This window comes from Diabrotica virgifera, chromosome 4 (genome assembly GCF_917563875.1).
Source record: "Diabrotica virgifera virgifera chromosome 4, PGI_DIABVI_V3a".
Classification (NCBI taxonomy): Eukaryota; Metazoa; Arthropoda; class Insecta; order Coleoptera; family Chrysomelidae; genus Diabrotica; species Diabrotica virgifera.
In genome coordinates, this window is record NC_065446.1 from 119,156,882 (window position 1) to 119,174,720 (window position 17,839).

The window sequence follows — 17,839 nt, forward strand, 5'->3', positions numbered from 1 at the left end:
GGAATGTTTTAGTGTAAATGAAAACTCCGAAGAAGTGAAAAATGGTATGAATGAAATTGTGCAATCTGAGAATATGGAAAGTGCAGAAAGTTCGAGTGAAAATCAAGACGTGAATAGAGAAGAAAGAAGCGATGATGGTGTTCAAGAATCTAAGCGTTACAATATGCGTGTTAGAAAGAAAACAAAATTGTTTGGCTTATCTACTTTTCACGTTGAGGGAGAGTGTTACGATATACAGCATTAAAAGTAGATGTTGCTCTATAGTTGTACATACTCTATGTAATGACAGTTTAGAAGTTGTAAGGTAATGTCAGAAAATTATAAAATATAATGTCAGTCAAGTTTCCTATTGTCCTGTAATTAAGAATAAATTTTTAATCGTTGATGGTCATTTAGTTAGCTAGTTAGCTCACCTAACTCATTTTATAACAGTTTTAATAATTCTTATTATCTTATTCCCGAGGAAGACAAATCCAAAGACACAAAAATTATAATAAATATATTTACTAAAAACACTAATAACTTTTTTCACACCTTATTTTATTTGCACTGACACATACATAACTTGTAACGCCATACTGTCTGTGTGCGCACGTGCGTGGGGTTTTATAAAAATTCACTCTCAATTTTCCCAATCGCGCCTAAAGAAGTATAACTTCAAAAATGATTTACGTATTATCTATACGACTATAATCTGTACAATTTATACGACTATACAAATCAAAGAACATACCATTTTATAAATACAATAAACACGATTGATTTGTTTTTATACCAAACTGCAAATAAAAGGGTTATAATTGAAGCCTTTATTTGAAAAACAACAAATGTAAATTTTTCGCAAATTCGACTTTATGTATTCCTCTCATGGAATAGTAGTTTCTTTATTCATCTGACATATTCAGTTGTGTAAAAATCTCAGATGTCCGGAGTGAACTACATAGACCATTTGGATAGTATTTAGACAAGGCGAAAACGGCGGGTTCGAAGGGAAAAATATTCCCATGAGATTTTTTTGTATAATCACATTCGTGGGACATCCCAGAATAAGGTTCAAGAAGTCGCCCACGTGAAAAGTGGGCCAATTTTTTTTTAACAATTTTTTTTTTAATCAAATTGCAAGAATCAATATTTTTGGCCCAAACAATTTTTTCTTTAATTTTTCGGACCATTCTGGACAAAAAAGGTCTCTTATAATTTTTCTCTAAAGTTGATCGTTTTCGACTTATAAGCAATTTAAAATTGAAAAAAACGAAAAATGGCGATTTTCAAGGCTAAATAACTCGGTTAAGTTATTATTATGAAAGTCAATATATGACTAAATCAAAGATTAAAGCCCCCCCTACAAGATACTGAAGAAATTTTGTCATTATTTTATTACTAAGCTGTTATTTTTAAGTAATAATAATTAGCGCCATGCACGTGTGCGGGGCTGTAAATGCTGAGTGCGAGAGAGAAGCCATTCCTGCGAGAGTGCCAGAGTGCGAGAAGTCCAATTGTGCATCTTACTCGCACTCACATTTACAGCAGCGTCAATACGATCTAACCACTCATTGTTATTAATTAAAAATAACAGCTTAGTAGTCAATTAATGAAACAGATTTCTTCAGGATCATGTAACGGCGACTTTAAACTTTGATTTAGTCACTTTCTGACTTTCAAAATAATAATTTTGACCGAGTTATTAAGTCTTAAAAATGGCCATTTTCGCGTTTTTCAAATTTTAACTTGCTTATAACTCGAAAAACATCAACTTTGGAGAAAAATTATAAGATATCTTTTTTGTTCAAAATGGTCCAAAAAACCTAAAAAAAAATAGTCCTGGCCAAAAATATTGATTTTTGGAATTTGATTAAAAAAAATTGGCCCACTTTTCTCGTGGGCGACTTCTTGAACCTTATTCTGGGATGTCTCACGAATGTGAATATGCAAAAATATCTCATGGGAATATTTTTTCCAACGAACCCGCCGTTTCCGCCTTGTCTAATTAGAAAAACAACAGATGTCTGGGAAGTTTTTCTTGATTTGCCAAAATTTTAATTTTTGGACAAAGTGTTGTTTTTTAAATAAACAGTTCAATTTATAATGCAATGCCCTTTTCATATTTGGCTGATTACGATTCTGACAACTGTCAGATTTAACTAAAATGTCATGCAACGATTCTCTAAATTCTTAAAATCATATATAGGTCTGGATCCCGCGTATGAAAAAAAAGTTGATTAATAGCAAGCTGAAAATTTGTTAATAGCTTAAGGGTGTCTAGTCGGATAAACTTTGATATATGGGAACACTGGAACAGGGGCAGTTTTAATTGTGGAACAGGTTAAAAATTTGGAACGGTCACACCACAGAAACGGCACATTTATTTTGTCCGACAGAACAGACTTAAACTCTTCGAACAGAGATTAAACTCTCATGCAAAAATCAGACTGCTATTTATCACCAAATGGGCGTTTTAATGAGTGGAACATGTAGAATATGTCAAATGACAGGAATTATGACAGGTGATAAATAGCAGTCTGATTTTTGCATGAGAGTTTAATCTCCGTCCGGAGAGTTTAAGTCTGTTCTGTCGGACAAAATAAATGTGCCGTTTTCGTGGTGTGACCGTTCCAAATTTTTAACCTGTTCCACAATTAAAACTGCCCCTGTTCCAGTGTTTCCATATATCAAAGTTTATCCTGCTAGGCACCCTTAAGCTATTAACAAATTTTCAGCTTGCTATTAATCAACTTTTTTTTCATACGCGGGATCCAGACCTAATATGACATCAAAATTAATGACACAATAGGTAAATAATTTTGTCCTTTGATGTACCTTTTTTCTGTCACTTTTGACTTGACGCACTGAAAAAAGCCTCTGAGAAGCAAAATATAAAGGCTCGTTTTCACGCTACGTCTTATTGTACGTTTTGTGTGTCATGCAAAACGTACGACAAAACGTACGTTTTGTCCAGTGTATAATGTGGCGTGTAAAGCAAAACGTACGTCTTGTCGACATACAAAACGTACGATAAGACGTAGCGTGAAAACAGCAAAACGTACGTCTTGTCGAATCGAAAAAATTAAATCCGCTTATTTACAAAACCTGCGTTTTGTCGTACGTTTTGCATGACACACAAAACGTACAATAAGACGTAGCGTGAAAACGACGCTTAAGATCTGTTGTTACATATGGGATGGAAACAACAACAATTAACAAAAAAGAGGAAGATACCTTCTGAAATTTGAAAGAAAAATAATGACAACAATACTGGGCCACAATGTAACAAGAGAGGGAGAAATAAGAATGAAAACAAATGCTGACGAATTAAACGAGAGAAAATATAGGCAGATACATAAAATCTCTTCTTTTAGAATGGATAGGACATATACAGAGAAGTCTACAATCAGATATGTTTATTTGTTTATTTATTCATTGACGGGATACCACCCAATTAAATATATATTACCGGCCAAACCCTAATTCAGGATAAACTAGTTTGTCCTGAACGCGATAGGATAAACCAGTTTGGCCTAAGCCATACTAGTTTGTCCTAAACGCGATAGGATAAACTAGAACGGCCTAAGATAAACATTATAATATACCTACAAAACCAAAATAAATAGATAAACTGAATAAAATACCCTTTAATTGGAAAATAATCATTTTTATTAAAGCGATAATAATTCGTTGTTCAAACTAATGGACAATTGGCAATATAAACAATCATATTATAAAAAATATTCAGTACTGTTTTTTATAAAAACAATAATTATACTTCAAATTATTTTTCCATGGAGTGCTTTGGTGACACTTAAAATCGCGAAGTATCATTACTTTCTTGCACTTGCATTTTAAAGCTGTAGTTTATATCTGCTACCTCTTAAAAAGTTTGATGGCAGATGTCGAATTCTGATCTAGAAATAAAATTAAAAACGTATTAGAGATACCCCAAAAAGTTAGATAAATTATTAAATAAAAAAATAAAACCCAGAATATAGGTTTTGAAGTACATCAAGCTTGGTACCAACTTTGTAAAATCCTTCGTCATTTTTCTGAAGAATAACTCAAATGATGTTTCCGAGATCACCTTTGCCTTTGTCAATATCTAAAACAGGTGTAGTCAAATTATCTACAATGTTGGGTGGTGGCTGAGACATGTCAGAAGTTGCTTCCATTTTATTAGCCTATTTTACATGATTTTCTGCCACACTTCTTCTATATTTTTAAATATCATTGTCAGAAAACGAAAGTTTTTCTTGGTTACTAACTTCTCCAACGTTATCATCACTGTCTTCTCTTTGATTAACATTACAATTATTCTCTATTATCTTCCTTAATCTGGGTTTTATTTTTACTTACTTAATAATTTATTTAACGTTTTGGGTCATTAAGGCCTCTAATATATTTTAATTTTTTTTTCTAGGTCACAATTCGACATTTGCCATCAAACTATTTAGAGGTAGCAGTTATAAACTAAGTTATTAAAATGCAAGTGCAAGAAGGTAATGATACTCCGCGATTCTAAGTGTCACCAAAGCACTCCATTAAAAAATCAATAATAATTTTTATATTTGAGGTATAATTATTGTTTCTATAAAAAACACTGATTATTTTTTATATGATTGTTTGTACTAACAATTTTCCATTAGTTTGAACAACGAATCACCATCGTTTAATAAAGTTTATTATTTTACAATTCCAGAGAATTTTATTCTGATTATTTATTTCGGATTTGTAGGTTAATTATAATGCTTATTCTAGGCCGTACTAGTTTATCCTGCAGTGTCCGTATTAATATCAGGATAAACTAGTTTGGCCTAGGCTAAACTAGTTTATCCTATCGCGTTCAGGACAAACTAGTTCGGCCTAGGCTAAACTAGTTTATCCTGAAATCGGGTTTGGCCGGTAACATATACATAAAATATTACAATTATTATCTAGTCATACATTAAACATAAAAATATAGTAAATATGACAAAAATTGGCAATGCAGCCATATAGAAAAAACAAATATTAAAATAAGATCAAGCACATAACAAATATAAATCACCTAAATTACAAAAAAATTTTACACACTGTCTACAAATAGTTTCCGAAGCGCACAGCAACAAATCGAAGTCTATTATTTTCATTTAGAATTAATCTACTCAGTGGAGAATGCCTACCAAACTTACAGCTATGAAATTTAATTGCAAAATTTTGAGATAATCTAGTGACTCTAGAGGAACATTAAAATCAATTAGAGACAGTAGATCATTGCAATTTATTTTTGAATTCAATACTTTATGTATAAACAAAACATCAGCATAAATCCGTCTGGGAGATAGCTTAGGAAGGTTTAATGTATTTCTAATTTCTAAGTAGGAATGGTCACTTATGCCTGGTTGCACCAACAGATCTTAAACTTCAGTTTAGCTAAGCTCAACTTATACTTCAATGCTCATTTGGTTCGAATTGCACCATGCCATAATTTTAGTAATATCAATTTGAAGTTTTCACAATCTGAGACAGATTCGATAATTCAATAGATTAAATTGTCAGCAAATAGCAGAAATTTAGAGTTAATTTGAGATTTAATGTCATTAACAAATATACACTAATCACAAAAAGTATGGCATAATCTTTGAAACAGAAACAAAACTTTAAAAATAATTTTTAATTTTTAGCAGAATGTTATAATACTCGTCTATCATCTCCTTTAGGTGTCTACAAACCCATAACATTTCATGTTTTCAAGTTGAAGCGTGTTTTTGTAGAAAAAAAAAATAGTAAACAAAACGTTGCTAAAGGAGAATATTTGTTTTGGACATTTTTGTTCCAGAATTTTATCTGTGCACTATGTTTGCTTGAGTTTTCAAAGAGTAGTTATTTATTTATTTATTATTTATTGACGGACCGTAGTCCATTAGTACATAATACAATTAAAATGTCACACAAACTAGAAAAACAATTCAAAATAAGATCTAGTACAAAATTGGTAAATACATAATAAACTGTTTTCTGTGACTATACCAAAGCTTTTGATTGTGTAAATCACGACATCTTGATTAAAAAACTAAATTTCTATGGAATTAGAGGTATTTCTTTGAATTAGTTCCAATCCTACTTGAATAATAGGAAACAACTAGTTAGAGCAAATGATACTGACTCTAGTCTCAAAAACATTGTATGTGGAGTACCTGTCAAGGTTCAGTATTGGGTCCTCTTCTGTTCCTTATCTTTATAAATGACATCACTAATTTAAAAATCGATGGGAAAATTTTTCTTTTTGCTGATGATACCAGTATCACTTGGAGCAACTCAACTATTGCATCTCTTCATGAAACTATAACTTCGGATCTACTGACGATAAAGACCTGGTCTGACTCTAATTTACTCTTTTTTAATATCGATAAAACAGTAGCATTATCCTATAAAGGAGCTCTTCAACCTTTGCCTCTTAATAACAGCCAGATCAGTACCATTGATTCTGTAAAATTTCTTGGTATTTTTTTAGACAGCAACCTCAAATGGTCCCTTCATATCAATTCGTTAAGTAAGAAATTCGCCTCAGCTTGCTATGCAATAAGATCTGTCTTAAGGGAACTCAATTTAGCATCTTCTAAAATAACATATTTTTCGTTGTTCGAGTCTCATCTTCGATATGGTCTTCCTTTTTGGGGTTCTAGTCCAGCTGCTCAATTTGATGTTATTTTTAAATTGCAAAAAAGGGCAATAAGATTAAGGGCAGAAGTTACTTCAGAAATCGCGGAATTTTAACACTTCCATCTTTATATATTCTAGAAACGGTTTGTTTAATGCGTAAACACCTTCATGTCTTTCCAGCAAGGCCCAATCATATTTATTCCACCAGAAATTCAATCTTTGATATTTATTTACCGATCCCATCCACTGAGTTAGTAAAGAAGTCTATATTATATTCCGCAAAAAAACTTTACAACCATCTCCCTTTACAACTTAAATCTGCAACATCTTTCCCAAAGTTCCATAAAATGACAAAAGCCTCTCTATCTAAAAGACCATATTATTCAATAGAAGAATTTCTTAATGAATAACTAAGAAAATTGGGTTTCATACGCAGTAGCTTAAACTGTCAATTCCTAATGTTGTATTTTATTTGTTTTAAGTATGTTCAATTTGCAATTTATATAAATTTTGCAATTAATTGTTTTTGTCTTTTGTTTTATATCATATTTACTGTATATTGACGATTTATCTAATTTTAGTAAATTGTAGTTATTAGTTGCGTTCGCGGGTACCTGAAATTGTCAGAAAATTGGATAAATTGTCAGAACACGCATGCGTACTTTAAAATAATATAAATAATATCGTTAATAGATAAATATACAAGGTATATTTAAATACCTAGTATAATTTAATAATTAGTTATTAATATTAATTAAAAGTAAATATACCTTGTATATTTATCCATTAACGGTATTATTTATATTAAGTGAGGTTAGAAATTGTCGGCGACAATTTGTCAACTGTACCCGCGAACGCACCTATGATTTGTTGTTGATATTATTTTTCTTTTGACTGTATGTAAGCTTTGTCCATAAAATTGTAAAAATGTTCAGTGACAATAAAGCATATTTCTACTCTACTACTCTACTAAACAATAATAAAATTGCTCTCATTTAACAATTGAGAGCTAGTCCTATAATATAAAGTAATAAAATCTAAATATCTAAAACATTTTGCAATTGACCAATACAACTCATCTTAGAACGAAGACAATAACAGTAATTGACAAATCAGTCCTGAAATTAAAACATTAAGTTAAATATAAATGTAACTGTGTGGAAAACGCAGTAAAGTCATTCATAAAGAAATCAACATGCGGAAATAATATGTTTGCCAATTTAATAGCTTTACAGAGATAGGAACTTGAACCATAGTTTGCACGGTTAATGACTTCGTGGAAGGTGGTCACAGAATGGGTAGGTGCGTTCTTTCAGAAAATGAGTAATATAACGCCAGAACAAGCAGCCCAAATTGTAGGTTTAATTTAAGATTGACGATTGCAGCAATATCTTGCTGATGTTATGGGAATCCACCAATCCAGCGTTTTAGAGCTTTAAGAATGTATAGAGAAAGTAGAGGATACACAATAAGACCAGTTCCAAGACGTCCCAGGTGCACGAACCCCGCTGATGAACATTATTTACCTCTGCAGACTTTGTGTACATATCATGTTACAGCTAGACAACTGCAAAATGATGTTTTCACTACCCATGGCCATTAATGTTCGGTTCGTAAAGTACCAATTCGGTCAGAAATAGATTAAGGGAATTTGGAATCAGAGCCAGAATGCCTGCTACTGCTCCTCTGTTAACGAGTGCACACTGTATAGCACATTTCGACACCTGATATGAAAAACATTGTATCTCCACTTACAATGTTTTTCAACTATGGCCTAAATAGCATCTATAAACGATAACCTTCAATTTGGTCTAAGAACTTTTATCCTATCTTATGTAATTATAAAGTTATTTAACAAAATAACCTCATTGTAAGTGCAAATTTTTGATCACTGGGTGGAAAAAACATTGTAACCAATGTTACAATATTAAATTTTTTTATTATTGATGAAAATTTTTTAATAAAACATTGTAACATGGGATACAATGTTTTTCTCGAAACATTTATTGAGTAAGTTTTTATATAACTGCATTCTAAGTTGTGATACAAGAGAGCACGATAGTGGAATATTACGATGAACAACATTGTAAGTCAATATAGTCAGGAGGTAAATTATATATTATTAACTGCTGAGCATAGTAAGTATGCCTCAAATCGTAAAAACTCACATAAAAATACTAGTTCAGAATTTCAAACAAAAATAATAACACCTATATCATTCACTGCTGAACTAACTTCTACTGATGAAACTCAGATAATCAATGGTCACAGTGGATTGCATGCTCAAGATACATCGACAGTGGAACATTCTACATGCACCGAAGATACAAGTTCACCATTAGATACGTCTGCTAAGAAAAAACAATACCTCAAGATGAAAAATCTTGGAAGGAAGGGACAAAGGGATCCTAGTGTTTGGAAAATGAATGTCTTGAAGAAACTGAGGAACTCTGGCCAAGAATATGCTGGCAAAACTGGAAAATTATCGAAAATTAGAGAACTGGGACCTGGATGTAACGATAAATGTATCAGAAAATGTAAATCGAGATTATCTGAAAATGATAGACTCAATTTATTTAATAATATTTGGGCAATGGCTGATCATGACCAACAAAGCGAATATTTATGTAGATATGTTCTCAGACAAGAGAGGAAAGTTGCAAAGCTAAAAGAGTCCAGAAGACACTGGACATATGAATATAATTTGCAGTTGGAAGAACACCGACTTCAAGTTTGTAAGAAAACATTTTTGGACACTTTTAACATAACAGATATGTGGTTAACTACACTATTCAAAAAAATTGATAGTCATGAAGGCGGAGGCCGTATATCTGGAGATATGCGTGGTCGCCACAAGAACAGGGCAAATGCTGTAGACGAAAGTATTAAAAATTCGATTCGTGCGCATATTAACTCTGTTCCAGTAAAAGAATCCCATTACGTAAGGCAAAGAACAAGTAAGATGTATTTTGATGAGTCTTTAACTTTTCCCAAATTGTATTCACTATATGGTTAGATGTTAGAGAATCACCCATGCGATAAACCAACCACCAAAAGTCAGTACAGAAACATATTCAATGCTGAGTTTAATATCGGTTTTTTTGCACCGAAAAAAGATATGTGTCTTACTTGCAATCTACATAACACTAAAGCAGAGAAAGACCAAATAGAAAAAGAATATGCTTTATATATTGCAAATAAATGTGTTGCACGTGAAGCCAAAAATCGCGATAAAGAGGTTTCTAAGAAAACAGAAACGGTTGTAACTCCCTGCTTTGATTTGCAAAAAATATTAACTACGTTCCAATCAGAGGTATCATTGTTTTATTATAAAAGGAAGTTTAAAGTGTATAACTTTACTATCTTTGATCTTGGATCTGCGGAAGGCTATTGTTATGCATGGGATGAAACCACAGGTAAAAAGGGGCCCAATGAAATAAGTAGTGCGCTATTTGATTTTATTAAGAGAAAAGTTGCTGGTGGAGCATTAGAGTTTAGAGTTTATTCAGATTGTTGTGGAGGACAAAATCGAAATCGAATAATATTTTAATGTATATTTATGCAGCTAAGATCATAAATATTAATATTACACACACGTTTTTTGAGGTGGGCCACTCTCAATCTGAGGGTAATTCAATGCACACCCTTATTAAGCGAAGAAAAAAGAACCAAGTTGTTTATGTACCACAACAGTGGTATACACTGATAAGGTGTGCTAAAGTCACAGGAAAACCATACGATTTGAAAGAACTAAGTCAAAATGACATCTTGGACTTTAAATCAATGTTAAAGAAAATGCCGAATTGGGATTTAGATATAGATAAACGCCAAGTTTTCTGGTCGAAAATACAATACGTAAAAATATATAAAAAACAACCACATATTATTAGTTTGCAGTACGATCTTATTTCTGATCAATTATCGTTTATAAACTTAGAATGTACAAATTCCTTTAGCATATAATGGGTTACTTCCCATAACCACTTCAAAATAAAAAGATCTTGTTGCTTTGTGCTCTGGTAAAGCTACACCAGAGCAATATTGCAGTTTTTATTTAAATCTTCCCCACTCTCAACAAACGGAATATTCGGATGATGAATCTGAATAAAAGTTTGCAAGGGGTTAATTTTGTTTATTTTTTAATAGAATATAAACTGTTCTATAATTTGTAAATGTTCATTTTGTAATAAATAAATCTAAAAGATATTATTTTATTTACCTACTTCTTGTTAGTATGTATGACGTAAATTCTTAAATATTACTTGTCTGAGCAAAAAAATCACGTTTCAAGTAAAACCAATAAAATAAATTAATTATAATCTCTTTATTTGGATATTTACTGATTAGTTACAATTTATATCCACCTAACCAAAGAAACATACTGTGTTGAAATATCATTGTATGAACCACTTACAATGATTTTCACCTAAAATTCTGAAAAAATTTGCTATTGTAACTCGACCTAAATCAGGACCAGTAATGTTGACAACAATGTGATATGTAAAAGTGAAAAGCTGAGAAAAAGTTATAAAATATGGATTAAGAACATCACAAAAAATGTAAAAGCTGACCCAGTAAAAAAATAAAATATTTTGGAGATTTCTTTAAATCGCTCTCCTGTAAACTAAGCAAAAGTGAGTTACAATGTTTTTCATATCAGGTGTCGATTTAAGTTTTGTACCAAAACATGTCGATTAAGATATTAACGACTGGACTAGAGAGAGAGAAAGAGGGGAAAATTTATTGTTTCTAAAAATGAGTTTACATTTATAAAACACGACATGGTATAGTACAAACACAGTACAAGATACATTAAAATACTAACTATAAAACTTCCATAATAAAAAACGCTATCAATTAGCGCAACTGTCCTCAAAAAATTCCTCGATACTATAGTAATACTTAGATAATAAAAACTTTTTGATTGCTCTTCGGAATACAAAAATATTGCTTGAGGATCTTATATTGAGTGGTAGGTGATTAAACACTTTCTTTCCAGTGTAAATAAATGATTTTTTAATTAATATAGAAGAGGGAATTGGAAGTGGAATAACATAAGTTAGACGAGTGTTATAAAGGGAATCTGTCCGCATATCCTCTTTATGTTTTTTAAAAATTAAGCACGCTAATTCAACAATATATATGCAAGGAAGTGTCAAGATACCATGTTTCCGGAACAGAGGCCTGCATGATGTACCAAACTTGACCTTGCATAAATATCTAAGTGCTCTCTTTTGTAGCATAAAGATTCTACTGAAATGGTGAAGAGAACAGCTACCCCAAAAGGCAATACCGGGTCTCAAATTAGATTCAATCAGGGCCACATAAACACTTTTTGCAATCTTGAAATCTAAATGGTGTGGAACTGATTTGACAGCAAAGCAACCTGATGATATCTTTTTACTTAAATATACAATGTGTTGCTCAAACTTAAGTTTATTGTCAATATAGAGACCTAAAAATTTGTTAACAGTGTCAGAACAAATGCCTTCATTACCCAGAGTAATATTGTTTAGATCATTCTTAAAAGAAATTAATTTGGTTTTTGAAAAATTAAATCAGGAGCTTGGAGGAGTAAGGGCGAACTGCAAAAACGATGTTTCGGGAAAACTGAGTTAAAGTTTATAAACATGTTAGAATAGTAAGGGCGAACAAGTGATGCTACTAGATTATGCGGTTATTGTCGCATTTCTACTATAGCGTGCGGTCTACCGAGGAATACGGTGTATAATCTGTATTATTACAATACCGACAAAAAATTTTACAAAGTGAATAAAACATGTAAATCTTAGGATTTATATTATTTTAATTTTACGGCTTGTTCTCAACTAAAATATAAATTGGTAAAATTAGTAAACTTGTAAAATTACTATAATAATCCTTATTTATGCCTTATATTCACTTTGTAAAGATAGTTTTTGTCAGTGTCAAGTTCTATCCGTACATCGGGTCATCACTACAATCTTTTCTCAGAAGCGTTGAACAGAATAATGAAAGGCGCCTTTGTAAGTGTAAAGTTTATCGCCAAGTACTACTATAAATTACAATATACAATAAACTTTATGCAAATTTAGTTTCTCTACTATTATGCAAATTACACACTAATCTTATCCTATATGGAAATCCTTCAGGTAGATCTTAAAAACTTAAGAGGATTTTGCAAGATTTTTATGAAATAAAAAAAAGAGGTTTAAGTAATACTTTTTATTCTATAAAAATAAATATACCTAGTGTTTTTAATAAAATTGACAAATAAAGCTTCAATTGAATTCAATTTGATTTTCATCGTCTACGGTTTCTTCGTCTTCTGTATCTCACCAATTAAAGCTACTAAGCTACAGAATTACAGAAATACCGGCGCATTAACAGAGGAAAAGGGGCGAACCTTGAACAGAAACGCAACGAAAGCCTGTGGGTTCGCCCTTACTCTTCAAGACGATTATGCAGTTCAGTTCCTGACATGAATGGATTGGTATATTATTTCTTACGAAATATTAGAAGTATGAAGGGCGAAAAATGCTGTTATAATAAACAGACGCATTCTTTAAAAGTATGTGAGGAAGATGTGCCTTTTTTTGAAATGACCACTTCTCGGGTTCGCCCTTACTCCTCCAAGCTCCTGAAATGTCAAATGATTATCTTTGCACCACTCTAAGATTTGTAGCATATCACTACTAATAATCTTGTTCAGTACCTTAGAGTCCTTGTTTTGCCATAAAATTGTGGTATCATCTGCAAATATAGTAAACTGGCCATTAATATCGAGGTTAATTATGTCATTAAAATAGATCAAGAAAAAGATAGGATCCAAGAGAGAGCCTTGAGGTATGCCACAATTAATAAAGATATTACTAGAATAGTGCTCATTGATTGATACAGACTGGCATCTGTCTTCCAAGTATGAACTGAACCACTTTAGAGTAGTGCCTCTAAAACCATATCTTTCCAGTTTATTAAGAAGTATTTTGTGATTGACACAGTCAAAGGCCTTAGATAGATCACAGAAAACTGCAGCAGCAACATAATCGTTATTTAAGTCTAAGTATAGTTTTTCCATGAATTCGAAGATGGCATCATATGTACTTTTTAATGACTGGAAACCGAATTGGCAGGAAGAAAGTAAATCATGTTTTTGTAAGAAAGTCATCATTCGGATTTTGACCAATTTTTCTACAACCTTTGAAAGCGATAGGACGATAATTAGCAGGTAAATCGTGGTCACCACCTTTATATAGAGGAATAACCTTAGCACATTTTAAACAGTCGCTAAAGTGACCTTGTGGACTAATATTCGCTTTACTGATGAGTCAAGATTTGCACTTTGTAGATCTGACAGACACGTTGCACTGTAGTATCCACAAAGTGCAAATCTTGACTCATCAATAAAAACAATATTAGCCCAGTCGTTAATATCCCAATCGACATGTCTTGGTGCAAAACTTAAACGTGCCATATGATGTGCCCTCGTGAACAGTGGAGCAATAGCTGGCATTCTGGCTCTGATTCCAAATTCCCTTAATCTCTTTCTAACCGAATTGGTACTTATTCGAACATTACAGGCTGTGAACAGATCATTTCGCAACTGTCTAGCTGTAACATGATGTGTACGAAAAGTCTGCAGATGTAAATAAAGTTCATCTGCGGGGTTCATGCACCTGGGACGTTCTAGAACTGGTCTTCTTGTGTATCCTCTAGTTTCTCTATACATTGTCTTACAAGCTCTTGAAACTCTGGATTGGTGGATTCCCATAACATCAGCAAGATTTTTTTTTGTAATGGAGGTTTCCCGTCTAATAAATAAATAAAAAAAAAATAAGATATTGCCGCGATCGTCCATCTTCAATTAACCTACAATTGGGCTGCTTGTTATGTCATCATATTACTCATTTTTTGAAAGAATGCACCTCCTCTTTGAAAACTCAAGCAAACATAGTGCATAGATCGAATTCTCGAACAAAAATGTCCAAAATAAATATTATCCTTTAACAACGTTTTGTTTACTGTTTGTTTTTTCAGCAAAAATACGTTTCAACTTGAAATGTTATGGGTTTGTAGACACCTAAAGGAGACGATAGATGAGTATTATAACATTCTGCTAAAAATTAAACATTATTTTTAAAAATTTTTCTGTTTCAAAAATAATGTGATACTTTTTGGGATTAGTGTATTAAAAAGTAAAGGCCCTAAGTGGCTTCCTTGTGGAACACCACATGTTACATAATCTCTAGGAATAAATGCTTAACATGTTCCGTGCGGATGGCATACATGTGAGCCACATGATGCCTTCACCAATGTGCAGACGGCATGCATGTATGCCATTGATTATACACATTTTTTATGTGTTAATGAATGAATGAAGGTGTAGCTTTGTTAAAACTTATGTAAATGGATGCCGTTAATTAATAAATAAAATTTATCATGTCTTACCATATTCCCCATCAGATGGAATGTATTCACTACCAGAATTATCTTCCCTATATACCTCTACATCATTTTTAAGATTTGGATTTTCTGTACCATTCTCACTCTCACTTAATGGTACATTACTAATTTCATCATCATTATCGTCTCTACTACCTATATCTACTATTTTCTGTTTAATAATGCTGCGTTTCTTTACAACCTTTCTTTCCCTATTTAAGGATTTTTTAAAATCCTGTCTTTTCTTTAGATCCTCCTGCCTTTTTATGTAAGCTGCAAGATCAAGACTAGGAGTTACCTTTTCAATTTCATCTTCTATTTCCCCATCTTCTAGAACAGTACTTCCAGTTTGGGCTTCATTCTGTTCATTAGCAAGAACTTTTAATTCCTTTAAAGCTTGCTCCTCTAAAGCCGATTGATCTTTAGACCAAACATTTACATTTGCCTCCAGAAGTATTTCATGTAAATCATCCTAAAATCATAAAAACAATAAGTCTGTTTTACATTATTTATAAAATTGGAGACATACTTGATTATTCATTGAGAATATTGTTTTGTGTTATTTTTATTCCTTCTTTGTCACCTGTAAATTAACACGTGCTCCTTTTGTGTGTATTGTTTTATGTTTTTGGTTTGCTTTATTATTTCTTTTGCTTTTTGTTATACATATACCCGCTTTACACCAACAATCAACAATAAATAACAAAATATAAATTGATGATTTATTTCTGATTTGATTATTAAACTTCTTCAAGGTCAAATTCACAAACCATACATACTCATAGACGTTTCCACAAACCATACATACTTATAGACGTTTCACGACCATGTTAATCTTTCGGATCGAATTAACGCCATCTCTTGATTGGAATGGGAACTAAAATGACAAATTTTAGTTACGTGAGCATTTCAAATTATAAATTTTGCGGAATTTTTGATGAAATTTCGCAGGAAATTAAAACAACAGAAAGACAGTTCAATGTTTTATTCCATATTTTACTGAAAACTTCAAATATTCCAATTTGTTTTCAAAATGCTAAACACTACTGCTATGTGTCACGTGAAAGCACTGATGTGTATCGACTTAAATGAAAATATTTGAAAGAATCTTGTAGGATGATTGTTTAGTTAGATAAATACCTTATAATCTTTTACAAACTTCCAAAAATATATAGGTCCGAAATGTTGATGACACACTTGCCTATTGGAATAAACTGTTTCAGGATCTATTATATTGTTTTTTTAATGTGGAGAAACACAACACGGGATGATCAATGTAAACTAAAAATTCTACTCATAAAAATGGAGAGCAGGTTAATACACTTGATTAAAATTGTGATTAAATCTAATTAAAAACGTAACACCACTATAATAAAATAATTAAGCCACAAACTGTAAAATAAAAAGTAAATAAAAATTAATTTAATTGTCAACTGTCAGTTGTTAAATATGACAAGAGAATTGACTGACAGCGACATCTCTTGATTGGAATGGTAACTAATTTGCTGTCTTGACCTTGACAATTTACGTGAAACGTCTATGAGTATGTATGGTTTGTGGACGTTTCACGTAAATTGTCAAGGTCAAGACCACAAACCATACATACTCATAGACGTTTCACGACCATGTTAATCTTTCGGATCGAATTAACGCCATCTCTTGATTGGAATGGGAACTAAATTGAAAAATTTTAGTTAGGTGAGAATTTCAAATTATAAATTTTGCGGGATTTTTGATGAAATTTCCCAGGAAATTAAAACAACAGAAAGACAATTCAATGTTTTATTCCATATTTTACTGAAAACTTCAAATATTCCAATTTGTTTTCAAAATGCTAAACACTACTACTATGTGTCACGTGAAAGCACCACAAACCATACATACTCATAGACGTTTCACGACCATGTTAATCTTTTGGATCGAATTAACGCCATCTCTTGATTGGAATGGGAACTAAATTGACAAATTTTAGTTATGTAGGAATTTCAAATTATAAATTTTGCGGGATTTTTGATGAAATTTCGCAGGAAATTAAAACAACAGAAAGACAATTCAATGTTTTACTGAAAACTTCAAATGTTCCAATTTGTTTTCAAAATGCTATAAACACTACTGACATATGTCACGTGAAAGCACTGATGTTGTAATATTGAGTTAAATGAAAATTTTTGAAAGAATCTTGTAGGATGATCGTTTAGATAAATACCTTATAATCTTTTACAAACTTCCAAAAATATATAGGCCCGAAATGTTGATGACACACCTGTCTATTGAAATAAACTTTTTCAGGATCTATTATATTGTTTTTTAAATGTGGAGAAACACAACACGGGATGATCAATGTAAACTAAAAATTCTACTCACAAAAACGGAGAGGAGGTTAATACAATTGATTAAAATTGTGATTAAATCTAATTAAAAACGTAACACCACTATAATAAAATATTTAAACCACAAACTGTAAAATAAAAAGTAAATAACAAATTAAGCACCCCCTCATCTATGAAATTAATTTAATTGTCAACTGTCAGTTGTTAAATATGACAAGAGAATTGAATGACAGCGACATCTCTGGATTGGAATGGTAACTAATTTGCTGTCTTGACCTTGACAATTTACGTGAAACGTCTATGAGTATGTATGGTTTGTGGTCTTGACCTTGACAATTTACGTGAAACGTCTATGAGTATGTATGGTTTGTGGTCAAATTTGACCTATTGGCTCCATGCGTCTCCCCTCTACTTACAGTCACGTGACCAGGGTTGCCAATTTAGTAGATTTTCTACTA

General features: G+C 31.9%; 1 protein-coding gene across 1 annotated transcript in view; it reads right to left on the bottom strand.

The window, feature by feature from the left end:
* LOC126883140 (DNA excision repair protein ERCC-6-like) overlaps positions 1-15,796 on the bottom strand; it is a 75,596-nt gene extending 59,800 nt beyond the window's left edge. Inside the window, exons 1-2 of the mRNA XM_050648393.1 lie at positions 15,581-15,796; positions 15,058-15,523 (exon numbers count right to left, since the gene is read on the bottom strand). Coding sequence (XP_050504350.1) covers positions 15,058-15,523; positions 15,581-15,592 — 478 coding nt within the window. The 5' untranslated portion in view covers positions 15,593-15,796. The remainder of the gene's footprint in view (positions 1-15,057; positions 15,524-15,580) is intronic.
* Positions 15,797-17,839: the final 2,043 nt, after the last annotated feature.